The 27,338-nt window shown below is 41.5% G+C and overlaps 1 protein-coding gene and 1 non-coding gene across 6 annotated transcripts in view; one reads left to right on the plus strand and one right to left on the minus strand.

Annotated features, from left to right (window-relative positions):
- Positions 1-27,338, minus strand: part of PRKDC (protein kinase, DNA-activated, catalytic subunit) — a 186,403-nt gene that overhangs the window by 114,525 nt on the left and 44,540 nt on the right. For all 5 annotated transcript variants that reach the window (XR_010159536.1, XM_519750.9, XM_001147162.8 and 2 more), the window contains exons 24-34: positions 25,931-26,094; positions 24,431-24,583; positions 16,904-17,011; positions 14,605-14,831; positions 12,400-12,494; positions 10,493-10,592; positions 9,184-9,317; positions 5,148-5,396; positions 2,263-2,486; positions 1,027-1,235; positions 531-663 (exon numbers count right to left, since the gene is read on the minus strand). Coding sequence is in view for 4 of the 5 variants with exons in the window: in XM_519750.9 (XP_519750.6) it covers positions 531-663; positions 1,027-1,235; positions 2,263-2,486; positions 5,148-5,396; positions 9,184-9,317; positions 10,493-10,592; positions 12,400-12,494; positions 14,605-14,831; positions 16,904-17,011; positions 24,431-24,583; positions 25,931-26,094 (1,796 nt within the window). In the remaining variant the exon portion in view is untranslated. The remainder of the gene's footprint in view (positions 1-530; positions 664-1,026; positions 1,236-2,262; positions 2,487-5,147; positions 5,397-9,183; positions 9,318-10,492; positions 10,593-12,399; positions 12,495-14,604; positions 14,832-16,903; positions 17,012-24,430; positions 24,584-25,930; positions 26,095-27,338) is intronic.
- On the plus strand, positions 2,092-2,138 carry MIR320D-2 (microRNA mir-320d-2). The gene has a single exon (NR_035745.1). It is a non-coding gene; the product is annotated as a microRNA mir-320d-2 (primary transcript).

Raw genomic sequence — 27,338 nt, forward strand, 5'->3', positions numbered from 1 at the left:
TGGGACTACGGGTCCGCGGCACCCACTCCTGGACAATGTTTTTTGTTGTTGTTGTTGTTTTTTAATTGTTTGTAGAGATGAATTCCTGCCATGTTGCCTGGGTCGGTCTCAAACTTCTGGCCTCAAGCAATCCTCCTATCTGAGCCTCCCAAAGTGCTGGGATTACAAGTATGAGCCACTGTATCTGGCTCAACCTTGCTTTCTATGCTAGATTCTTCATTTGTGTTGTCTTGCCACAAAGGCACAACAGCAGTTCCTAAAGTTTTTCAGAAAGCTGCTCTGTAAATACCTAAATGTCCTTTATTTTACTTTCATTTTATATTTATAAATTTTTACATTTGCTTTCATATTTATATTGATATATCATAGATATACAGATACATAATATCTACATGTCTAGAGCAAGTATTTCTATAATTCCCATTTCAGCATGCTCAATACATAAAGGACTTTTAAGAAATAATATAAATAAATACACTAATTATCATACTAAAGCTAAAATAAATGTAAAAACAATAAGTTATAGTTACCTGAGACGGTAATATACTATGCAGAAGCCCAGCTCTGTGAAGCTGTTTACAGGCAGACACAACAGCAGCCAGCCTGCTCCTGTCCACTTGCGCGTCAGGGCCATACAAGTTGACGGCACAAAGCTCCTCAATGCTGGCCATGTGACAAAACAGTAAATTAGGTGAGCTCTGATCTCGTTAAATTATCAAGATACACTGAAAAAAATGTTTGCACTGTTATGAAGCAAACAGAGGCAACATCTAACAGGATCCACACGCACTAAGCTAGCATGGAGATCAAACATGGCGCTAACCATGTCTGAAGTTTGCTTAAGTTTGGTACAGGGAAGGCACTGGTTAAATGTGATTTCTAAACAACTACTGAGGTCACTGGCAGCAAACATTCCACTGATATAAGCCTTCCCTGAGGAAGCAGGAGCAGCTGCAGGAGCACGGCAACATACTAGGGCCTGAAATTCCAGGACAACATGTCCCCGATTGTGACCCAAGTACCCACCTCTGTGCTGTTATTTTCTCTCTCAGATGGGTATCTAGGATATCTTTGTATGGGGACATCTTTAGAGCTTTCATCAGATTCACACAAACATCAGGAAGATGAGCCATAACCTGGACGTCTCCGATGTTGAAACCTACGCTTGCGGGCTCACACAGCGTCTGCACCAGGACTCTCATCAGGTGTGTATTACACAAGTCCTTCTTCAGGAGCTGTAACAGATTGTTTGATAAAAACACTTCGTCAGCCAGCACTTCTATTTTCACCAAAGTGCAGGGCCCACGAGGTTGGGAACTTCTGCCTGACTAAGGGAGAGGTGGGCAGAGTTTCTCTGTAAAACGGGGGCACAGTAAACACTTGAGGTTTGTGGGCTAGACAGTCTCTGCTTCAACTCCTTACGCGTCTGATAAGAAAGCAGCACAGACAACAGGTGGACAGAGGCGCACAGCTATGCTCCTATGTAGCTTTATCTACGGAGCAGGCAGCAGGTGAGGTTGTGTCCATGGACAGGGTTTCCCCGCCCCTGACTCAGGACACTGCTGCATCCCAGGGCCTGGCGTGCCACAGGCACCTGGCAGAGATTCCCTGAATGAACTGACTGGAGTTTGTTTACACAATAAGCCTCATGGATACATCTATAAATATTTGCGAATGTGTGTTTCCTAAGGTAGATGTTTGATCATAGCATAAAATACAGCATCCAATAAAACAATTAGAAAAAACTATTTTGTATTTTATTCACACAGTGAAACTCTGAAGGACATGCAAAGTTTCATGATTTTCAATAGATCATTCATCATGACGACTGTAGTTAATAACGATGCATTGTAATTTTGCAAATTGCTAAGAAAATAGATTGAAAAGTTCCCATCAGAAAAAATGTTACATATATGAGGTAACAGATATGTTAATTAGCTTGATTTAGCCATACCACAAGGCAGAGCATATCAAAACATCATGCTGTATACCATAAATACAGTTTTTGTCAACTAAAACAAATTGACAAATTGATTTTGACATATAACTCTTCTGACAATGCAAAGTTTTAGAAAAGCCAAAACCTAGCCTTCTCTTCCTGGTTCTTCCCGAAGTCAGGAAAAGCTGGGTTGAGAGGATGAAATATAATAATAATAATAATAATGATAAATTTTTATTAAAAGCCAAAACCCCTTCTAACAGAAACCTTTGAAGTAGTTTTCCAGTACCAAAAACTGACCTCAAATTAACAGAGCAGCCTACCTTCCATCCTTCTGGGGAGGTGTTTAGCAGAGTCGTGGTAAACTCCATAATCCGGACCACAACGGTGCATTTGCTGTAGTTGTACCTTTCTCCCTCTTGTGGGCTTGTTCTGTTACCTGCTGCCCCAGTGCCAAAGCACTTTTCTGCTGCTATAATGTCATGCATGGCAATGCTTTCTAAAAAGAAAGCCACTGCTTTCAAAAGTGAAGACTGGGTTTCAGTACCTAGAAGCAATTATATTAAAGTATTAATATATGCTTCCTTTCAACTCCACTAAGATTAACATAAAATTGCTTCTCTAAGTATAGGCATGATATACGTTCAGCAAAATTTCAAAATTTTTCAAAAGAAACAAACAGCTTAATAATAGCTGAATAAAGTGGCATTTATTTTTTCTCATATCAAAAGGACACATTGATGGAAAGTCAGGTCTTTATTCCCAAACATTACATGTGAGAAGATAAATTAATATGCTCATTTTAAAGGGCAATTTGGCAATTCGTACTAAGTTTTTAAAAATATGCATGCCAATTTCTATCAAATGTTTAAAAACTCATTATGCTTTGATCCAGCACTGAAATTTTAACCTAATGAAATGACTGCAGAATTGCAGAGATGTGGTTGTAAGAATCTTCTTTTTAGCACTGTTATCAATAATGAATGTTATTAATAATGAAAAAATAAAAAATCCTGTCCTTCAAAGGACAGAGACAAATTATGGAGCAGTCTTCAAGCAGGTGTGGACAGGTACCAGTCATCTTATGGAATCAACTTTCAGATCAATCCTCAAACGGGCTTTGTCATAAAACTCGTTTGTCTGAAAACACCCTGGAGCTGGTTCTCCTTTCCCATCTCAGGCTGTTCATCAGGACTCTCCTGCTTAATGAAAGACAGACCCACCCTCACCTCTCTCTAGTCTAACTGTAGTTTATTACTCCAAGGTGCACAGCCCTTTAGAGTGCCAAGGGATGATTTAAAATACTTGTACACTGTTGAAAGAGTAAAGGCAACAATTGAGTAGGAAAGCCTTTTTGTAAGTCTCATGGTTTCTAATTCTTTGTTTCCAACATAATTTAAGGAAAGTCAATCCAAACTGTCAACTGACCTCATTAAAAATAATTTTGATAACATGTATTTTGATGTATTCCAAGAACTGAGATAACTTATATTAAGAATTATTCTCAGCCGGGCGCGGTGGCTCACACCTGTAATCCCAGCACTTTGGGAGGCCAAGGCGGGCGGATCACGAGGTCAGGAGATCGAGACCATCCTGGCTAACACAGTGAAACCCCGTCTCTACTAAAAATACAAAAAATTAGCTGGGCGTGGTGGCGGACACCTGTAGTCCCAGCTACTAGGGAGGCTGAGGCAGGAGAATGGCATGATCCCGGGAGGATGAGCTTGCAGTGAGCCAAGATCGCGCCACTGCACTCCAGCCTGGGCGACGGAGACTCCATTTCAAAAAAGAAAAAAACTAATTATTCTCAAAAACCAACTATCCTTGAATCCAATAGAATATTGGATTGTAAGACACACTGCAACCATGGATCTGTTAAATATGGGAAAATGTACATTTTAGAATAAACCAAATATGGCACTTATTTATGTGAACAAGTTTTTTTTGTTTTGGTTTTATTTTCTGAGACGGTGTCACCCAGGCTGGAGTGCTCTGGTGCGATCTCAGCTCACTGCAACCTCCGCCTCCGGGGTTCAAACGATTCTTGTGCCTCAGCCTCCCGAGTAGCTGGGATTAACAGGGACCTGCCACCATGCCTGACTAATTTTTGTATTTTTGGTAGATACGGGATTTCGCCATGTTGGCCAGACTGGTTTCGAACTCCTCACCTCAGGTGATGTGCCCACCTCGGCCTCCCAAAGTGCTGGGATTACAGGTGTGAGCCACCGCGTCCGGCCATGAACAAGTTTTTTTAATACTAAAATCTATACGTACAAAAATAAAATTCCAACCGCATAATTTTACATTTTATGTGTAATAATTACCAAAATTTTTATTATATTTGTTGTTCTGGCAGTAAAAAATGTAATGTGCACTAATAACAAATATAATAGTAACACAGAAGAAAATTTTTTTTGAGACAGGGTCTCACTCTATCGCCCAGGCTAGAGTACAGTGGCACAATCACGGCTCACTGTAGCCTCAACCTTCCAGGCTCAAGCGATCCTCCCACCTGGGAGGATCACAGATGAGCTGGGATCACAGATGTGCATCACCACGCCTGACTAACTTTAGTATTTTTTGTACAGATAGTGTCTCGCCGTGTTGCCCAGGCTGGTCTCAACCTCCTGGGCTCAAGTGATCCTCCTGCCTCGGCTTCCCAAAGTGCTGGGATTACAGGAGAGAGCCTCTGCGCCCAGCCAAGGAATCTTTAAATATGTACATCTTTTCATTAAAAAGACGTAGATAGGGATACAGTAAAATCTTAAGCAAAAAAAACTTAGTACTTTAGGATAAAATCATTTGAAGGGTAGGAAATGAGAATATGAATTCAGGGACTCTGCAAAATTTCCAATAAAGCAGCTATATTTTAAAGCCAATGATACTGTACATAAAACTGCTACAGTATTCATTGTTCATGGAATACGTTTTTTTAAGTAATATTAAGAGTTTTGTGTATTTAAAATGTCAACATTTACAATACACCAGAAAGTGTAACTTTTTCAATTATATAAAGCTATGAGAACACTGTATTTGTCAACTTTGAAGTGTGAAGAAAGGAACCCTTGCAGAGAAGTGACATGAAAGCACGGGCAAGGTGGTGCACAGCACCTACCATCATGTCGCTGGGATTCTGACCTGGCAGAGCCACTGCCCAGGGTGACTCTGGCAGCACGACACACACCAGAATAAGGCAAGGGTGACCTACCTAGGACCTGGAGCGCTCCTACAGTTCTCTCGCCAATGAACGTGTTGTAGCACTCCAGCGCGGCCAGGAGCAGGTCCAGCCAGCATAGCGTGGCCTGCAGGCTGAATGGCCCCCGAAGGTCCAAGAGGGTGGGCTGGGCCAGGATGCCCGAGGGCTGGCCACAGCCACCCCCCTCAAAGGTGTTGATGAGAAAAGAGACACCTTCTTCCTTGAGAACATCTTTCAGCCACAAATTAGGGGATCTGTTGCCTTTAAAAAGAAACAAAATTAAAATGCACACGTATACCTACATTTCTTTAATCTAATCTTTGTACCTAAAATTTCAAAATGTTATGGGACAATCTTTTTTCATTTTACTACGCATTCAACTTGTTTCACTGTAATTACTTCCAAGAAGGTATTTCCACCACAGCCATTCTCTTCAGGTTCCTCAAACATTATAAAAATAGTTGGACACCATTTGGAGTAGCTGCATACTAATACTCTTTCCCCTGCCTTTTTATTTAAAAATTATTATTCCTTTAAGTCACAAAACAGCATTTGCAAATGAGAACAATAATATCTACCTCTGGGGCTGTTACAAAAATTAGCTGAATTAAAGTAGTTAATATTTGAACATGTGCTTAGAATAACGTCTACCACACAGTAAGTGCAGTGTTTGTTAAATAAGAGAATCGAATGAGCCGTTTTTTCCAGGAAATTTTCTTTTAAATATTAAACTTCTTCTAAATTAAAAAGATAAATACATAAAACTGCATTTTGTATGCTCTGAGATCAGTAGCACTGAAAATGTCAAATCATTCTGACTCTAATGAAGAATTCAAAACATGTATCTCTGATGTATTAAAAACAGAACATTCAGCCAGGGGTGGTGGCTCAGGTCTGTAATCCCAGCACTTTGGGGGGCTGAGATGGGCGGGTCACTTGAGGTCAAGAGTTCATGACCAGCCTGGCCAACATGGTGAAACCCCATCTCTACTAAAAATACAAAAATCAGCCAGGCGTGGTGGTGCGCGCCTGTGATCTCAGCTACTCAGGAGGCTGAGGCAGGAGAATCGCTTAAACGAGGGGGAGGTTGCAGTGAGCCAAGATCACGCCACTGCATTACATCCTCAGCTACAGAGTGAGACTCGGTATAAAAAAAAAGAGAGAGAGAGAACATTTTGTATATTAAGAGGAGGAATATTCTGTAATGTTCTGTTACTTTCACTAAGAAGAGACAAAGAAATGTATAATAATGAGCAAAAAATAAATAGTAAGATATTTAAATTCTACATCAAGAGTGACAGAAGAAAAATGATAGAAAGAAAGGACACAAAAAGGCAGATCGAGAGAGAGCAGACAAGGGTACATCACAAGAAGACAGAGAAGCTGAAGACGCAGACAAGCACGCTTGGGGTTGGGGAGCCTGCCCAGCCCTACTTCTTCCTTGGTCTCCACCGAGGACCTGCTGTCTGTTTCTGGGCCTGGACCACGCTGAGTCTCAGTATTCAGAAGCCGCCAGGAGCTGTCTCTCTTGGACACATGTCAGAGGGACAACCCTGCACCTGTCGTCAAGCCCTACTGATCTGGGTGTTCCTGTACCCAGGACTGCTGCTACACAGTGAGCTAAAGAGACACCTGACACAGACGCTTAAAAACCACTGAAGGAAGCTAGATGCAATGGCTCGTACCTGTAATTCCAGCACTTTGGGAAGCCAAGGCAGGAGGACTGCTTGGGGTCAGGACTCAAGACTAGCCTGGGCAACATATTAATACCAAGACCCTATCTCTACAAAAAAACTTAAAAATGAGCCAGGCCTGGTAGCACATGCCTGTGTTCCCAGCTACTCATGAGGCTGGGGCAGGAGGATCACTTAAGCTCAGTTTATGGCTGCAGTGAACTATAATCATGTCACTGCAACCTACCAAGCCTGGGCAACAGAGTGAGACCCTGTCTCTTAAAAACAAACAGGTGCTGCACACCTGCAGTCCCAGCTACTAAGGAGGTTGAGGCAAGAGGATCACATGAGCCTAGGAGTTCGTGTCCAGCCTGGACAACATAGTGAGACTTTGTCTCTAAAACTGAAAAGGAAAAAAATAAAAGAAAACAAAAATACCCACTGGGGGATAAAGATACCAAAGGAGAAAGGTGGCTACACCCTGCAAGGCCACAGAAGAGATAAATCAAGGAAGGCTCCTTAATGTTATACAAATTACCTGTTGGAAGAAGGGCAAGGCTCACCTACTACCTAGCAGCCTTTGTCCAACAAAACACAATGCTGAGAGGTGGAACTCTATTTAGTTCAGAATACATGAGGTCCGTATCACAGGCAACTGAGAAGAGAACAGCACTAGAAATGCCTGAGATCAGTACAGCTGAGGTCACAAGAAATCCTATGTGCTACCAGAGTCACAGACTCAATGTGAGATAGTGGTCTGCCCATAAGCAGCTCTACCAACATGCTATCAGGGTCTCGGTTTCTACTAAATATAGGAAAAATGCTGCCCACTGCCCTCCAGCCCTTCCCCAGCCACTGGTCCACTCTTCAATGACTAATTTCACAAGGTTGCTGTGAGAATGACTTAACATATTAAAAAAAAAGTTGTTAGCTAAACACATTAAGCAAACTGAAAATGCTAGGCCAGGCGTGGTAGCTCACACCTGCAATCCCAGCACTTTGGGAGGCAGAGGCTGGCAGATTACGAGGTCAGGAGTTCCAAGACCACACTGGCCAACATGGTGAAACCCCGTCTCTACTAAAAATACAAAAATTAGCCGGGCGTGGTAGCACACGCCTGTAATCCCAGCTACTCTGGAGGATGAGGCAGGAGAATTGCTTGAACCCAGGGCGCAGAGGCTGCAGTGAGCCAAGATCGTGCCATTGCACTCTAGCCCAGGCGACAGAGCAAGACTCTGTCTCGGGGGAAAAAAATTTTTTTTAAATGCTAATGTTTTTTAAACAATTATCTAAATTAAAACACAGATATACATTTCTATTATACATGTAAAATGATACAGTAAATTTATACTTTATTATTTATATAGCATATATAAAATAATCGAATTCAGTTATAGTATGTATTTATACATACTCTATAGTATATAATATGTAGTATATAACATTATAATATATCCTATAGTATAACAAAATGTAAAGTCCTTTTTAGTTTTAGAAGCCTGGAAATATATAAAGTAACTTTTTTCCTCTTGTTCCATGAAGAAAAAGCCCAGACAGAACTCCACCCCAGGCCAGGTGCAGTGGCTGACGCCTGTAATCCCAGCACTTTGGGAGGACAAGGCGGGTGGATCACGAGGTCAGCAGATCGAGACCATCCTGGCTAACACGGTGAAACCCCGTCTCTACTAAAAATACAAAAAATTAGCCGGACGCGGTGGCGGGTGCCTGTAGTCCCAGCTACTTGGGAGGATGAGGCAAGAGAACGGCGTGAACCCAGGAGGTGGAGCTTGCAGTGAGCTGAGATAGCGCCACTGCAGTCCAGCCTGGGCAAAAGAGCGAGACTCCGTCTCAAAAAAAACAAAAAAAAACAAAAAAAACTCCACCCCAACTTTTGCCAAGGAACCAGCACACCCATCTCACCTGAGGCGCTCTCCACACATGGCACAGGGCTGTGACAGCCCACAATGGGGGAAGGCAGGGCTTGATCTGTCCTGAGCACAGCTTCCCCACTCCCAAGCTATCAAACCTAGGTTTGGACTTAATGGACAAGACTGAGCAATACATTTATTCCTGAGAAACTTGTCATTATTTCAGTCCATAAGCAGTTTAATGGTTTAGTAATTACTGAAAAGCACAGGTTCACTGCTTTCCTTTAATATGATTTGAGATCATTCAGACTTAGGATGCTGGCAATTTCTTATTAATCACATGCTGAAACCGAACTGCATTACCTCATCAACTGTTAATATTCTGAATCTTAACTGAATACCATGTTAACTGCAATCATCACCCAATTACTCAATTCTTCTTTACTTCTTTTAAATGGGATAATAAAGCAAACCGTGGTGAAATTAAAGATATACAGATTACCATACCTGGCAATAAAGGAACGAATTTATAAAAGAGTTCAATGGATTTGTGTCGACATTCTGTCTGGGGCCTCCCACAATGAGCTAAAAGCCACTTGACCAGATCCAATAAACACAATGATGCGGAAGGTGGAAATCCTCTGCACAGAGACAGCATACTGTCATTAGTCCCTCTCCAACATGCAACATTCAGCTACCAAGGCTCTAGAAATCATAAACTCATCTTTATCACACAGATATATGTAGAAATCTCACTAAAAGGCATTCGACTTATTTTTAATGTATTATAATTAGATGCAATCAAAATAACATAGGTGAAATGGGTCCTAAATGCTGCTCATGTTCATTTTCTCATGTGGGGAAAAATTAAAAAGTTCTCCTTAAAAGAACAGCACTAAGTATTTTCATGTTTCCTTTGCAATATACCTTGTAAAGCAGTGCTTCTCAAAGTGTGGTCCCTGGACAGCTGTTCCAACATTACCTGTGCACTTGTTATAAATCCAAATTATCTGGCCCTACCCCAGGGGTACACAGAAATTGAGGGTGGGGCCAGCCCAGCAATCTGTGTTTTAACTAGATCTCCAGGCAATTCTAATGTATGCTAAAGTTAGAACCAATGAACTAAACTGATATCGTAAGTTAATAGTAGAATCTGGAAGAATCAACTTTTAAAACAACTGAGAAAATATTAATAATCCAGTCCACATGGGACTGTGCTTCTCCAGAGTGGCGGTCACTAGCATGGATAACAGATGTCCCCAGATACCCTGCAGAGATCTGGAGGGGCTTATGGAGGGCACTCACCCTACTGGAGAAGGCAACACCACTAGGATGGAATAAGGGCAAAAACTGGAAACCACTGGCCAACATCCCAGCCTTGGTTGGCTCTAGGCAGTTTCATTTCCTAATTTTATAATTCCATGTCTGTCAAAATGTTACTATTTGAACATTCAGTTCATACACTTCAAAATTTATGGAATAATGGTTCATGCATATTCTAGTCAAATCATCCACATCAAAACATGTTCAAAATTAGTGCATATTAAATAAAACGTCTGTTACAAAACTAATTTTCAATTTGTATGTACTATCTCAACCCAGATCAAGTACCTTATACCTTATCCCTTAAACCAAGTATTTTCAAACACAAAGCTTTTTAACGTTTTTGGAAAACGAACTCTTCATACTGCCACACATTCCTTGTTTAGGAAGTAATTCCTTATACTTCCACAGATCCATCCCAGGTTGTCCTTCATTAGCTGTGAATTAGTTTTATGTTGTGGGAAAAGACGGAAAAGGAAGCAAGATCACCTACCGCGGCAAACGTCGTTTCTTTGCTTTATTTAAAGAAACATGCTTCTTTTCAATGATGCGGCATAGGTGATCAATGGCATCACAACACTGTTGAATTGTACCTGTTCTCAAGTACAGAGACATATTTCCAAAGAAGGCATATATAGCTGATTATTATTAAATTTGTATTATAAATGTGTTGGCCTAATTTTTAACTGAAAAGGTAATTTTACTATAGATTTAATATGTTTTCATCCCTAATAATAATAAAATTAGATAAATGATTCACACTGCATATTCAAAAATGAACACAAAACCCATATTTAAGACTGCAGGATAGCATGGTGCGTGCACGCACAAACACACGCACACACTCAGAGCAATGCCATACCTAACTAGAAACTGTACCACCAACACCTCGGCCACCCAAAGCACAGCCTCTCCTAATGGACCTGAGATGGAAGAGACTTTGCAGGTATTACAAAACCCACATACCAGGCCAGAGCCTGTGGACTTCAATGTGGCTATTTTAAAGGGGTGTAAATCCCTTGACCTCCCTTCCTATGCAGGATAAACTACGGTATCGTTTGGTAATACAGCCTCTGGAGAAGTACAACAGAGGTAAGATGGTGAAGTCACTCACAGAAGTCTGGAATTATTTAGGAAAGGAGCCTTATACATCTTATTTTGACCTGTGTCACCATGAAAAAGTTTTCTATGTTTTTTAAATATGTCCGTGATCACAAAAAAAGTTTCACTCGTTGAAAAAATTCATCCATATGGGAAATCAAGATAAACAAAGCAAATTTAAGCAATTTGACAATGAGGACTAAATTTTACACATTTTTGCCCACAGTAGACTATCAACATGAAGGATAACAGAGCTCAGTCTGTCTTTTTAAAAAATAAACAAAGTTGCCGGGCGCAGTGGCTCATGCCTGTAATCCCAGCATTTTGGGAGGCTGAGGCAGGTGGATCACATAAGGTCAGGAGTTATAGACCAGCCAGGCTAACATGGAGAAACATCTCTACTAAAAATACAAAAATTAGCCGGGCGTGGTGGCAGGTCCCTGTAGTCTCAGCTACTCGGGAGGCTGAGGCAGGAGAATCGCTTGAACCCAGGAGGCGGAGGTTGCAGTGAGCTGAGATCGCGCCACTGCACTCCAGCCTGGGTGACAAGAGCAAAACCCCATCACAAAAAATAAACAAATAAAATAAAATAAGTCAAGACCCGTATCGTGATAAAGTCCTGCCACAGCTGTGTGGCCGTCTCAGTTAATGACACGCCTGAGCCTCTGTGCCCCAACTACATCATGTGCTGGGACCAACGGGGAGTTAAGAAGTCTTCTAGCTCAACAACTCTATGTAGTTCCTAATAACTTCTTGCAGAGAATTTAATTGTAATCATTTATTACTCTCTTAGCTATTTTAGCCTACTTCTGACTTAATATCTTTATAATATTCCTTCATCATGGATGAAACAACTTTATCACAGTCCTGTAATGAGACCCACTTTCTACTTTCTAAATGATCACGAGTGAGTGCAGAGGCACTGACCACATCTCAGTGGTTACCACATCCAGTTTCTTCAGCACCATATCTGCACATTTTCATGTTCTGTCATCATAGCATCATAGTGTCTGACTGGCTTCGTTGTCTCCCCTGCCCTGGGCAGGATCTGCAACCAACCAGGGTCAACCTCAATGGCCACCAGGAGTATATGGTGAGTCAAAGAGAATGAGGGCATGAAAAAATTATTAACAAGCTGGATTTGAGGCACTGAAGGGGCTTCTCTTCTCTTCACATTTATTAATTTATAGAACTCTTGGGAAAAAAAAAACCTTATAAGAGAATCACACGAGCCTTAACTCCTCATTGGGGAAACTCTTCAGACCTGTAACGCACACAGAACACTGAAGCAAAACGTACCTAAGGACTTCTCATCTGCATGTGCTAAGGCCAGACTCTCCATGTATATCACCAAGGCTTCAAACACAAACTGTTCCACCAGAGACTCTTCTTCCCTGTAAAATAAAGAATAGGAAACCTCACCTAAGAAAACAATAAAGCAGAAAGGACAAAGAAAAGAAGGAATGGAATTAAAGAAGGCACACATTAATTAAATTTGTTTTTTGTGGCCGGGTGCGGTGGCTCACGCCTGTAATCCCAGCACTTTGGGAGGCTGAGGCGGGTGGATCACGAGGTCAGGAGATCGAGACCACAGTGAAACCCCGTCTCTACTAAAAATACAAAAAATTAGCTGGGCACGGTGGCAGGCGCCTGTAGCCCCAGCTACTCGGGAGGCTGAGGCAGGAGAATGGCATGAACCCGGGAGGTGGAGCTTGCAGTGAGCCGAGATCCTGCCACTGCACTCCAGCCTGGGCAACAGAGCAAGACTCCAGCTCAAAAAAAAAAAAAAAAAAAAATTGTTTTTTTGTTGTTGTTTTTTTAAAGGCTCAGCTGGGTGTGGTGGCGCATGCCTATAAAGATCACTTGAGCCCTGGAGTTTGAGACCAGCCTGGGCAACAAAGTGACACCCTGTCTCTACAAAAAATTAAAAAAAAAAAATTAGTTGGGTGCAGTGGTGCACACCTGTGGTCCCAGCTACCTGGGAGGCTGAGGCAGGAGGACCACTTGAGCTCAGGAGGTTGAGGTTGAGTCATGATCCCCCCACTGCACTCCAGCCTGAGCAACAGAGCAAGACCCTGTCTCAGACAAAAAAAAGGGCGGGGGCGGGGGGCTCTGTCTTAAAACATGAAACAGGTGCAGTGGCTCACACCTGTAATCCTAGAACTTTGGGAGGCTGAGGCACGGATCACCTGAGGTCAGGAGTTCAAGACCAGCCTGACTAACATGGTGAAACCCAGTCTCTACTAAAAACACAAAAATTAGCCATGCGTAGTGGTGGGCGCCTGTAATCCCACCTACTTGGAAGACTGAGGCAGGCAAATCGCTTGAACCTGGGAAGCAGAGGTTGCAGTGAGCCGAGATCGCGCCACTGCACTCCAGCCTGGGTGACAGAGCAAGACTCCGTCTCCAAAAACAAAAAAAAAAAAAAAAAAAAAAAAGAAAAACCATGAAACAACCTAAAACACTTCTCAAAGATACTTCCTCAAGAGCAGACTAGAGGAAAGCTACATGAACCAAAGAGGCAGCACACGCTCTGTTTCCACACAAGTGCCTCTGTCCCTTGCGTCTGCAGAACTGCTCATTTGCCTATGTGGCTAATTATTATCTATGTGTCCTTCTGAAATGTAACCCTCACGAAGGGCTGTATCGTTATACCTCCAACACAGACACAGGTCTGGCACATCATTTTTTTTTTCTTCATCTTTTAAGTTCAGGGGTACATGTGCAGGATGTGAGGTTACACAGGTAAATGTGGTACACAATATTCCTAATAAGGAATGCTGGATGAATGAATGAACACCACTACCTTAGGTCAGTGACCACTTGTCTTTTACCTTGGACCTCTGAAATGGCCTGTTCACTGGTGTCCCAGTCTTCAGTCTACTCAGACCCACTCTCTACACAGCTACCAGCAAGTGGATTTTAGGAGGAAATCTAAATGCATCTCTCCCTGCACCCACTACTCCACAGATCCTCTGTCACTAGCGGTGACCTACGCTCCTTACTACAGCAAGCAGAGCCCTCCTCGCCAGCCTCACGACACCTGCCTCCAAACCTCAAAGGACTTTATCGCCTCAGACACCTTCCTATTTCTTATCTCTACCCCCCCACCACCCACTAACTTTGATCTAAAATGCCTTGGCTGACTTCCATTTATCCTTCAAGTCTCATCTCCAATATAAACCCTAGCAAGAGGCCACAGCAAACCTGCTCACCCTGGATCAGCTACTCCTCCTCTGTGCACCCAAAGCCCCTGTATATGTGTCTTTTGTTGCATTTCCAAAATGGCTGAGACAGTGTTTACATGCATTTCTCAGCAGTTTCCAAGCTTCTGGAGTGCAAACTGAATTTTAATTCACTTTTTAATTTCCAGAAGACAGCACAGCATCCAGCACATAATTACTTACTAAATGCAGGAAATATGACACACGGATACACAGAGTGAAACTCCAAGTCACTTTTCAAAACCACAAGTTTCTCTTCTCTGTTGTGTAGCTTACAAACCTGAATTCCCTGTAGATATTATTAAAGGCAAGTGATGCTCCCAGCCTCTTGAAAGCATTGGGGTGAAGCGCAAGGCTATAAAGTCGCTTGAAAAGCGATTTGGTGTTTACTGGACTCTTCTCCTGCTGCTGTGGTGTTATTTGCTTAATGGACCATTTAAGGAATTCTCGAATACACCGACCACAAAAATCTCTTAAAGTACTGTCAACAGGGTCCACAATTCCATCCTGAAACAAAACAAAGAGACCTTGATTGTACTAATTTTTATAACCACTGACAACTGAATACCCTTGGTCTATCTCTGAGCATAACTAAAGTATGTTAAAAATTAATTTATAGCACTAGTCAAGAAAAAAATAAACATTAGTAAAACCAATCTCCATAGTGTATCCAGAATCTAGGCTTGAATAACTATTTCCTTCTGATATAATGAAAACATTTTCTTTTAAACAAATTAATAAACTGAAAAGCCATGAAGAGGGGAGAGAAAACTTTAATTATAACAAAACAATCTTTCCCTTCCCTGAAAAAAAAGAAAATGGCTATATCCTAAGAATTCCAGAGGAATTCTGATTGTTGATTTTACCCCATAACAGCTTTTGAGACACTTTGCATATTGAAGTCAAAGAGAATAAGACCCTTTGAAGTTCCAAAGAAACTGTACTGCTCCATAAAGGAAAATCCTATGGAGGCATTAAGAGCAGACCCCATAAAGGCCCTGCCGAAAACAGCTATGGACATTTGACCAACGACCACACAGAGATGTATTCTACTTTATGCTTTGTTGCCTTCTAGTCATGACGCTGTCTCAGATCTACAAAGGAAAAGTTTAACTTGAAAACGTACACTCAACAATGAATTAAGAGAGTTCTGCCTAACACTTCCAGTTATCTGCTACATATAAAATCCTTTCTTGCAGAGGTAATTAGAATCCAAAAAGGTAACACAAGCCATGGTAATGGGAGGAGAGGGTGCTTCCTGCTTTTCAGAGCAGAGGTCACCAGCGCCAAGTGGTGATGCAGGGAACAGCAGCTCTCACCAGGAAACCCACGGCCCTCCTTCACTTGAGTGCTGTGCTACCGAGTTCATGCTGCTTCTTTACCTTTTCTTTCCTCAACTATCTCGTTTTACTTATCAGATTTCTTTCTTAATCTCTTACTTAATCTACCTTCAAGGATCAAAAGGGAGAAAAGAAACAGAAAACAACTAAAATAAAAACTTTTTAACAGAAACATTATAATGAAAACATCTGAATGTAAATAAGCCATAAATTAACTTTAACTAACTGTATTTATTATAGGTAGGATTCACTGGTAGACACTGCAGGGAATTAAACTACAGGTTTAATTATGTCACCACCCTAACGAATGTTCAGTCACTCTCCCCTACCCGTAACATGACTAAGAAAGATCACACTCAGAGTACACTGCCAGCAGCATAACCAGGGCTGTGCAGGAGACATAAACTTATTTGCACAGGTTCAAAATTTATAGTAAAATAAGCATCAAAAAAAACTACAATTTAGCTGGCCTCACTGCCTCTGCCCTCAGTGAGCTGGCGACCAAATTCTAAGACAATGCTTCTCCGTGTCAGGAGAGTTCTGTGTAAAAGGTGAACTGCTGTTTCCAGGGCCCTTTAGTTATTGAATCTGAGTATAGGAGAAAATGGGATATACTCAGAAATTCTTCTTATTCTTTGTTTTTGAGACAGAGTCTCACTCTGTCGCCCAGACTGGAGTGCAGTAGCGCAATCTCAGCTCACTGCAACCTTTGTCTCCCAGGTTGAAGCAATTCTCATGCCTAAGCCACCTGGCGAGCTGGCACTACAGGTGTGTAACACTATGCCAGCTAATTTTTCTATTTTTAGTAGAGACAGGGTTTCTCCATGTTGGCCTGGTTGGTTTCCAACTCCTGGGCTCATGCAATCTGCATGCCTCGGCCTCCCAAAGTGTTGGATTACAGGCGTGAGCCACTGTGCCTGGCTCACTGCCAAGGTGGGCGGATCACTTGAGGTCAGGACTAAGACCAGCCTGGCCAACAAAGTGAAACGCTGTCTCTGATTGAAATACAAAAAATTAGGCAGGCATGGTGGTGTGCACCTGTAGTCCCAGCTATTCAGGAGGCTGAGACAGGAGAATTGCTTGATCCTGGGAGGCGCAGGTTGCAGTGAGCCAAGATCGTGCCACTGCATTCCAGCCTGGGCGACGGAGCAAGACTGTCTCAAAAACATAAATAAATAAAGAAACATCAAATACAACTAATCGATGGGAGTAAGAGGAAAAGAATCAACTATTACTTACCAATATAGCTTCTAGTAAGGAGACAGTATCCTGACTTTCAAATTTCTTGTTATTAGTGAACCAGTGAATCAGCTGCATAACTAGTGGCTCATACAGTTGCCTTGTCACCTGAAGAAACAATACCATTAAAGTTAATTCCCTTCATGTTAAAGAAATGTTATGCTGTAAAGGGTTCCATTTAAATGCCATTTGCAGTATAAAATTAAGTAATACTACTACCATGGTTGTATTAGTTTCCTTTTTTAGTTCAGGCTCAAGTGGTCCCCTCCCACCTCAGCCTCCAGAATAGCTAGGACTACAGGCATGTACCACCACACCCAGTTAACTTAAAATTTTTTTTGTAGAGACAGGGTTTCACTATGTTGCCTAGGTTGGCCTTGAACTCCTGGCCTCAAGTGATCCTCCTGCCTCAGCCTCCCAACGTGCAGGGATTACAGCTATGAGCCACCATCCCCAGCCCCATTAGTTTCCTTTTCCAGTTAAATTCCATGATGAAGAGTCCAGCAAAGAAAAATATGCAACAAAAGCTCATTGTTCCTCTGATTGGGAGGGCAATTTAGGATACATATTGTTGGCTTTGTAACTCATCTTTATTCATTTGATCTTGAACGTGCACACAAGATATCCTGGATTACAGACAATCTAGTCGCTATTCAACTATTGTACAAAGCAAATAACAACGCTGTGGTTCCCCACAGCCTAACTGTCTCCCCTTGTGGTGACAAAATGAAACCCAATCAATGTCCTATATACACAAATTCAAAGCCAGTACCACAGGGGAGGAACATAGAAAAACAGATTTAATCTGTTTATATACAGGACAAAGAGGAAGCTGCCTCTCCCACTGCTGCCAAAAGGAGGGAGGAAAACCTCTATGGAGATGGGATGAAAAGGATCCTAGGTCTAATCTTCTGGAACATAAATAAAGCCTCTCCAGGGGCCAGGTAGCCCCGTGCTCCCTGGCTTTGTAAAATCCAAGATGTCTCCAGGTCTGGGCTCCTCCCTTATGACAAGTAAATCCATACCCAAGAAGGCAGAGCTCCTGTCTTCCTGGAGGCTTGGAAGTGTAACCTAGTGGCCTGGTGGAGGTGTGACCATGTGGCCATCTTGGAGCAAAAAGAGAAGTGGATCAGAGCAATTAGCTAGACAAACTGCTACAGATCTAACCCTCATTATACATGAGAGTAAAATGCTGGCCAGGTGCAGTGGTTCATGCCCATAATCCCAGCATTTTGAGAGGCCAAGTCGGGAGGGTCTTTTGAAGCCACTTCAAGACCATCCTGGGCAACATAGGAAGACTTTGTCTCTCAAAAAATTATTTTTTAACTAGCTAGGCACGGTGGTGCATGCCTGTAGTCCCAGCTACTCAGGAGGCTGAGATGGGTGGATGGCTTGGGCCCAGGAGGTGGAGGCTTTAGGGAACTATGACTGCACTACTGCACTCCAGCATGAGTGACAGAGGGACACCGTGTCTAAAAAAAAAATTAAAATGGCCAGGCACGATGTAATCCCAGCACTTTGGGAGGCTGAGGAGGGCAGATCACTTGAGGTCAGGAGTTTGTGACCACTCTGGCCAAAACAGTGAAACCTCTTCACTAATAAAAATCCAAAAATTAGCCGGGTGTGGTGGTGGTCGCCTGTAACCCCAGCTACTTGGGAGGCTAAAGCAGGAAAATCGCTTGAACTGGGAGGTGGAGGTTGCAGTGAGCCGAGATCGTGCCACTGCACTCCAGACACAGTGAGATTCCGTCAAAAAAAAAAAAGTAAAATGCTTGTGGTGGAAGTTAAGGTGAACACTCCCTACACTGATATCCTGTACATTTCTGTCTCAGAGGCCAGGGCTTTTATAGGAGTACTGAGCCACCCAGGAGACCTTTATTCCCCACGGTTATTGAGCTCAACAATTAAGTACTTTGATATTAGAGGTCCATACTGTAGTTAATATCACCTCAAAAATGATGCAAAATGTCCCAGGGCTCAGACTAAACAACACAGAGACTCTTCCAAACAGTCTTTCTAGTCTTTGAAGCTATTTTTTTCCCCTAATACCTTCACTGGCCTCTATGAAGCAATTTTTAAAATTAATCAATATAAAAGGGTCTTAACTTTCAGTTTGAAAGTTTAACCTGGTCTTAAAGCATCACTTTTTTTTCCACAAAAGAATCATACTGGTGTTTTTTTTTTGAGACGGAGTCTCGCTCTGTCGCCCAGGCTGGAGTGCAGTGGCGCGCGGTCTCTGCTCACTGCAAGCTCCGCCTCCCAGGTCCACGCCATTCTCCTGCCTCAGCCTCCCGAGTAGCTGGGACTACAGGCGCCCGCCACCACGCCCGGCTAATTTTCTGTACCTTTAGTAGAGACAGGGTTTCACCGTGTTAGCCAGGATGGTCTTGATCTCCTGACCTTGTGATCCACCCACCTTGGCCTCCCAAAGTGCTGGGATTACAGGCGTGAGCCACCGCGCCTGGCCAAGAATCATACTGTTTTATTCTTAGTACATAAGTTTTTAAATACATGTATACATAGCTAGATATATATATACACACACACACACACACACAATATAGACATACCCCTTTATAGAAAACCGTCCCTCTACAATCCTACATCCCAAAGGTAACCACTGTCAACTTTCAAAATATTTTATTTATATACCTTTTTTTTTTTTTGAGACAGAGTCTTACTCTGTCACCCAGGCTAGAGCGCAGTGGCGAAATCTGGGCTCACTGCGACCTCTGACTCCCGGGTTCAAGTGATTCTCCTGTCTCAGCCTCCCAAGTAGCTGGGATTACAGGCGTCCACCACCACGCCCGGCTAATTTTTGTATTTTTTGTAGCAACAGGGTTTCACCGTGTTGGCTGGGCTGGTCTCAAACTCCTGACCCCCGGCCAATTTATATACATTTAAATATGTGTATATACACGTGTAAAAATAAAAATAAATCTGCCAAAGAGGCAGAGCTCCTGTCTTCCTGGAAGAAACCAGTAACTGGTTTCTTCTTAGAGTACTTTCCACGTAAACATATGCACTCTACCAATGTTTTCAGTAGCCACCCAGTACCTCAACTATGGACCACAACCAAGCTACCAGAACCCTACAGCTAGAAATGCAAGTATTTCTAAATTATGACTACCATACAGAGTGGAGAGTCCTGAGCACACTGTTTAAGCAGCTCTCTTGTAAGGAAGCTGCTAGGCCAGGACTGTGGTCACTCAATCCGAGCCCAGCTGCAGAGCACTGTGCCTGTGTTGCCCCACCAACCATGACGCGCAGGGTCCTTTCCTTGTGCCCTTGGCAACACCAAACATTGTTCATCTTTTAAATATTTGACAGTAGCCAATATCATTTTAATTTGAAGTTCCTTGTTTACAAAACGGTTGACTATTTTAAGATACATTCCATCGGCCATTTACATTTCTTCTTTTATGAGCTGCCTATTTTTTTCTTTATACATTTGTCCATTTTAAAATCTGATTTCTTCAGTAGTATGTTGCACATTATACATATGTTACAATGTTGGTTTTGTGCCATTCAGTAGTCTTAAACATTTATAAGGTCAAAACTATCAATACATTAACACTTTTATGTGTCTCCCTATCTGTACAAACTTTATAGAAAGACACAGAAGGATGCCGATTATAGAAAAGTAATGAAATCCATCCAAGGAGCAGAAATCACACTGCACACAGAAGAAAACGTTTTGAAATGCTACGAGTCTACTTTTTGTTAACAAAACATCTATGCACATGTCAAGATGTGTTATTATAAAGACATTCTCCAGACTTTACAGAGGATCTAACATCTTTTCCCAGGGAACAAGCATGTGAAAGGGGTGACGTGAAGGTTCATTTTTATCTTTGAACATTTTAATATTATAAACTGATGTGTTATCAACAAAAAAGACCTAAAGATATACACAGACAGATATGCTATGTGGTCATTACATTTTTCTGTAATTTATTTATAGTTCGTTTTTCCTTCTAAATCTTATTGATTTACAGTTAGTTTCTTCACCTGTGACAAAGCCCCTCTTCCTTACCCTAACTCTAGTCAGGCTCCTCTGAACTCTTCTCAACTAGGCCTTGACTTCTGGGCTTCCATGTTCATCTCTATTAGTCCAGTTTCACCAAGAACTCCGCTGAGTCAGTTCAGTGAAAACTCCTCCCCTTGATATATATAATCTAATTCCTCATCTCCCCCCAGCCCCCAGGCAGTGTCTGGTCACCCTAGCCCATCTTCAGCCATAACACTCTTAGGATTGGTTTAGCCACAGTCCTCTTTATGCCTGATGTTTCTTCTGTTGTGGGAAGTCAGGGACCCCACACGGAGGGACCGGCTAGAGCCGAGGCAGAAGAATGTAAATTGTGAATATTTCATGGACATTTATCAGTTCCCAAAATTAATACTTTTATAATTTCTTACACCTCTCTTTACTGCAGTCTCTGAACATAAATTGTGAAGATTTCATGGACATTCATCACTTCCCCAATCAATACTCTTATAATTTCTTATGCCTGTCTTTAATCTCTTAATCCTGTTATCTTCGTAAGCTGAGAATGTACATTACCTCAGGACCACTACCGTACAAATTGATTGTAAAATATGTGTGCTTGAACAATATGAAATCAGTGCACACTGAAAAAGAACACAATAACAGCGATTTTCAGGGAACAAGCGAGGGAAGATAACCATAAGGTCTGACTGCCTACAGGGTCAGGCAGAACACAGCCACAGTTTTCTTCTCATAGAAAGCCTATAGACGGATGTGCAAGTAGGAGAAATATCGCTGAATTATTTTCCCAGCAAGGAATGACCCTGGGGAAGGAATGCATTCCTAGGGGTAGGTCTATAGACAGCTGCTCTGGGAGTGTCTGTCTTATGCAGTTGAGATAAGGACTGAAATACGGCCTGGTCTCCTGCAGTACCCTCAGGCTTACCAGGATTGGGAAATTCCAGCCTGGTAAATTCTAGTCAGATTGGTTGTCTGCCCTCGAACCCTGTTTCCTGTTAAGATGTTTATCAAGACAATCCACAGTGGGACATAGGCCCTCATCAGTAATTCTAATTTTGCCTTGCCTTGTGACCTTTATTGCCCTCTGAAGCACGTGATCTTTGTGACCTACTCCTGGTTCATATACCCCCTCCTCTTTTAAAATCCCTAATAAAAATCTGCTGGTTTTGCGGCTCGGGGTTGTCATCACGGTCCCGGGTGTAACATTTCTCTCTTTGTACTCTTTCTCTTTATTTCTCAGACCGGCCGACACTTAGGGAAAATAGAAAAGAACCTACGTTGAAATACTGGGGGCTGGTTCCCCCAATATTCCTCTTAGTTATTTTCCATCCACTGACCCTGACCCTGCTCCTTGGCTATCAATCCCCCTGGTCAATAAGTATTTGGAGTAGAGCCCAATCCCTCTACAGCAGTGTAAAAGCCCACTGGAGTAGCCTCCCCTTTAATAGTTTTCCTTAACATCTTAACGAATGTCATGAATAACTTTTTCTTTAACATGTTAGTCATTTGACCTAATACCATTTATTAAATGACCCATTTCCCACTTAAATGACCCCCTACCATAGACACAATTTTCATATACACACAAGGGGCCACTTCCCAGCACCTAGCTCTCCCACTGAGCCATCTGTGCGCTGGTTCAGCCTCTTATACTCCATAAGGCCACTTTTCAACATCTACTACACAAGACTCCCTCCAGCGTGCAACCCTTTCAAAATGTGTCTTGCTTATTAGGCTCAAGCAATTACTCCTTCAGATTATTCTTTTAAGTTCAAAAATAAAATTAATTCTGGATTTTTTACTGGAATTACACCAGAGTTATCAATTGATTTGGGGAAACTTGACGTTTTTTTTCAATAATGACTTCTACCTCAGGTACATAAGCTATTCATCTTCTATAGTCATAAAATATGTTTGCCTGGCACATTGAAGTTTATTCCTAGACATTTTTTTTTGATGCTGTTATGAATAAGATGTTTATAGACATATTTTCCAAGTGGTCAATAGTAATATATGAAATATATGAGAATAATATATGAAAAAAGATATATGAGAATTATGTGTTTATAATTCATCAGCTTTTTCCTTTATTAATTCTTAGAGTTTATCAGCTGATATGCTTACTCTTGGGCCTTCCAGATTTTGAAAACAATTATAATAATCTTTTCTCCTTCTTAATAGTCCTTCTATGATTTTCTTATCTTACAGTATTGAATAGAATCTCCCAAATAGTTAGTGGGGCTGATATCCTAGCCTTACTGGCCCGCTGACAAGTGTCTTTTGATTGCTAAGTGCCAAGTGCTGGGGTAGATGCTGGAGAGGGAGCAAGGAACACCAAGCTCTGTCCATGCAGAGTTTAACTAACTCCAAGTAAAGCACTGATCACTCCCAGAAACAGGCCATGCTCCCATGCTGGGTGGAAGCACAAGGGAGTGTCAGTGCTTCACACAGAGGATGACCTGGCTGCAAGATTCAGGCAGACATTCTATCACATTAAACATCATGTGAAACTACTCCTAGTTTATCAGGAGCTGCCAAATGCCTTCCAGGCTTCCATGGAGAGGTTCATTGCTACGTTAAATCTACTTCTGTGGTAAGTTTCCAGTTTTCACTATGAGCTCTATTTAATCACAGTGCATCTGAACATACTGCTGGACTATATCCACTCATGTATACTGCAGAATTTTCCAGCTGCATTATGAATGAGTTTTGCATTTCATTTTCTTTTTTAAGTGTGTACCCTGATATCCAGGTCATGCTAGATTCATAAAATGAACTGAGAAGATTTCTTACCTTTTTCTGCTTCATGGCAGCAGTGAAGGATTTGTCCATAAAGTCACAGTATAGGCCACTTGCCAGCCATAGTTATTTTTTATTTATTTATTTATTTATTTTTGAGAATGAGTCTCACTCTGTCTCCCAAACTAGAGTGCAGTGGCGTGATCTCAGAGCACTGCAATCTCCACCTCCTGGGTTCAAGTGATTCTCATGCCTCAGCCTCTCAAGTAGCTGGGATTACAGATGCGCACCACCACGCCTAGGTAAGTTTTGTATTTTTAGTAGAGACGGGGGTTTTATCACGTTGGCCAGGCTGGTCTTCAACTCCTGACCTCAGGTCATCCGCCTACCTCAGCCTCCCAAAGTGCTGGGATTACAGATGTGAGCCACCGCGCCCGGCCCATGGTTATTTCTCTCTTCTTCCCTCTGTGAAAGACTATGTTTGTCCATGAGAAGGGTGACAGCTAATTCACCTTTAGATGCCTGGACTCTCAGTAACTTTTAACTACAACAGCGATTCCCAAACTCCGAGACACACTGAAAGTGGAGGGGAGAGCTTTTAGAAGTCCTGGTGCCCAGGTCATGCCCATGACCAATTAAACCAGAGCACCTGGGGTAGCAGTCAGGGAGCAGTATCATTCCTAACCATCTCCAGGTAATTCCACTGCTCTGCTGACCACTGAATTAGACAAACCAAACTTTTAGAAATTTTACAGCTATTTCAGATTCAAAGCCCTTACCTGATCAACATCACACGCAAGTCGAAGCAGCACAGGAAACGTCCGCTTATAGAGCTGGTACATGGGTGGGGCTCCCTGTCCCCCTTCTGGCATCTGCGTGGCTTTGCCCAACATAAACATAACCATGCTATGTAAAAGTTCACAGGCTGCAACCTAAAATAGACCAGGAGGTCAGCAATGTTTAAGTTATCACGTTGATGACAAGAGAATATTTGAAATGTCACTCAATTTAGCCTTTAAGAAGAAAAATTTCATTGCACATAACTATCATGTAACCCAAATATAAATTAACTGGAATTAACATTTCTTGTTGTATAAAACTAATGATTCTGTTCACTTTGCTTTTTTATCCAAGAACAAAGAATTAAAATGTAAAAGCTTTAGAAACTGGGAAGTATATTTCACTGTTGCCATATTAAAGAACTATATAACTTTGCTTCATCTGTTAGCACATTTTCAACTATCACTTTAAGTAAAAATATTTTTTGAAGCACTATAGAAAATTTACAAATTAATACACGCATACCTCATTTTATGGAGCTTTGGACACAATGTGTTTTTTAACAAATTGAAGGTCTGTGGCAACCCTGCATTGAGAAATTCTATTGGCTCAATTCTTCCAACAGCATGTGCTCACTTTGTTAGCATTTTTAAGCAATAAAGCATTTTAAAGTATGTATATGAAGTTCTAATGCTATTGCACACTAAATAGACCAGAGTATAGTGTAAACATAACTTTTACATGTACTGAAAAACCAAAAAACTAGTGTGATTTGCTACACTGAGATATTAACTTTATTGCTTTGGTCTGGAGCTGAACCTGCAGTATCACCAAGGTATGCTATGCCTGTATGAAAATTTGAGATTATCTGTTTCTAATCTCCCAGAGTTAAGGGGATAACCAAGCATAGCCCGAATATCACTCTCAAATGCCCTTTATGTTCCATTTTATATAATGAAGAGCTTTTGGTATATTAACGTTTTGAAAGGCAATTTTTTTTTTTTTTTTTTTTTGAGACGGAGTCTCGCTCTGTCTCCCAGGCTGGAATCCAGTGGTGTAATCTCGGCTTGCTGCAACCACTGCCTCCCAGGTTCAAACGATTCTCCTGCCTCAGCCTACCGAGTAGCTGAGACTACACTCGCATGCAAGCACACCTAATTTTTGTATTTTTAGTAAAGATCAGGTTTTACCATGTTGGCCAGGCTGGTCTCAAACTCCTGACCTCAAGTGATCTGCCTGCCTCGGCCTCCCAAAGTGCTGGGATTACAGGCATGAGCCACCATGCCCAGCCCAATTACCTATTAAGATGATTTATACTTAACTTACATTTATCAATGACACTGACTTCTAATAAGTAAGTAGTTTTCTAATTACTATATTACAGAAAATACAAAATTACTAATATTGGAATGGCTGAAACGTGTTCTCTATATCCTAAGCAATATGTATTTTTAAAGCAATAGGCTCTAAATAATGGGTGAAATGAAAAATAGAAGTACTTTAGTTTGTCTGTCACTGGCTGTGAGCGCTAATTCTGTGACTCGAGGCAGGAACACGTCCAGGAAAATGACAGGTTTCATCTCTCTAAAGGGCACTGCAAAGCTCAGCCGCTTCTCTCTGTCCCAGGCCACATAGCTCTTCATCATCTCATCTGAGGACGTGACTGTTAGAAAAGATTTAAGAAGAATGAAACACTTTTTTTCTTTTTATTAGTGTCAGAATTATTCACAAATCAAAACATTTCTAATGCCAGCTGTTCTACATTCTATTAAAGTGAAGCACTTCATTCATCTTTCCCTTTTCTTTTGCCTCAGATATGTAATTACAACATCAGAAATCACTCGATTTAATTTAAAGTAAAATTACTTTTAAACAAGCCTAATAGTCTCAAATGTTTAATATCCAAATTCAGTAAGAGTTACTTAAAGTATTTTGTAGAAGAAAGTCAATGAACAAAATTTTTACTTAAAAAAAAAATCTCTTTAAAACACTTTCCAAATACAGGCTCTAACTCCCTAAATAACCAAAAGTCACTGGTATATTTAACACCAAATTTCAAAAGTAAAAATACAGAGGAATTTTTACTAATCAAAAATGTAGACTTTTGGCCAGGCACAGTGGGGCATGGTAGCTCACACCAGTGATCCCAGCACTTTGGGAGGCCGAGGCTGGTGGATCACCTGAGGTCAGGAGTTGAAGACCAGCCTGGCCAACATGGTGAAACCCCATCTCTACTAAAAATACAAAAAATTAGCCAGGCATGGTGGCGTCTGTCTGTAATCCCAGCTATTCAGGAGCCTGAGGCAGGAGAATCGCTTGAACCTGGGAGGCGGAGGTTGCAGTGAGCCAAGATTGTGCCACTGCATTCCAGCTTGGGCAACAGAGCGAGGGAAAAAAAAAAAAAAAGCGGATTCTTTTAAATTAAAATAATAGAGACAGCTTCTTGCCATGTTGTTGCCCAAGCTAGTCTCAAACTCCTGAGCGCAGGCAATCTTCCCACCTCAGCCTCCCAAAGTGCTGGAATTATAGGCGTGAGCCACCACACGCAGCCTACTAATCAAAAATGGTAATTCTCATTTGTAAAAATTTCTAAAAATATCAAAACATTAACAATATTGGATCTCAAAGAGATTAACTTGGAATTCCCGACACTAATATGGAAAAGAGTATCAAATTACATTGTTTCAAACTGGATAACATGCTTAACAAGTCAAGCTAGAACATATGTTCTACCAGTATACTGAATTATTCCAATTTTACGGATACAGTCAAACCATTAGGCAAGATATTATTCTTTATAATCTTATTTAGAAATATATAAATCACATATAGGAGCAAATATTCAGAATATATTATGACCTGGATACATCCAAATAAAAGCACAAATATATCTACAGAGGTTATTTA

This window comes from Pan troglodytes, chromosome 7, assembly GCF_028858775.2.
Source record: "Pan troglodytes isolate AG18354 chromosome 7, NHGRI_mPanTro3-v2.0_pri, whole genome shotgun sequence".
NCBI classification, from domain to species: Eukaryota; Metazoa; Chordata; class Mammalia; order Primates; family Hominidae; genus Pan; species Pan troglodytes.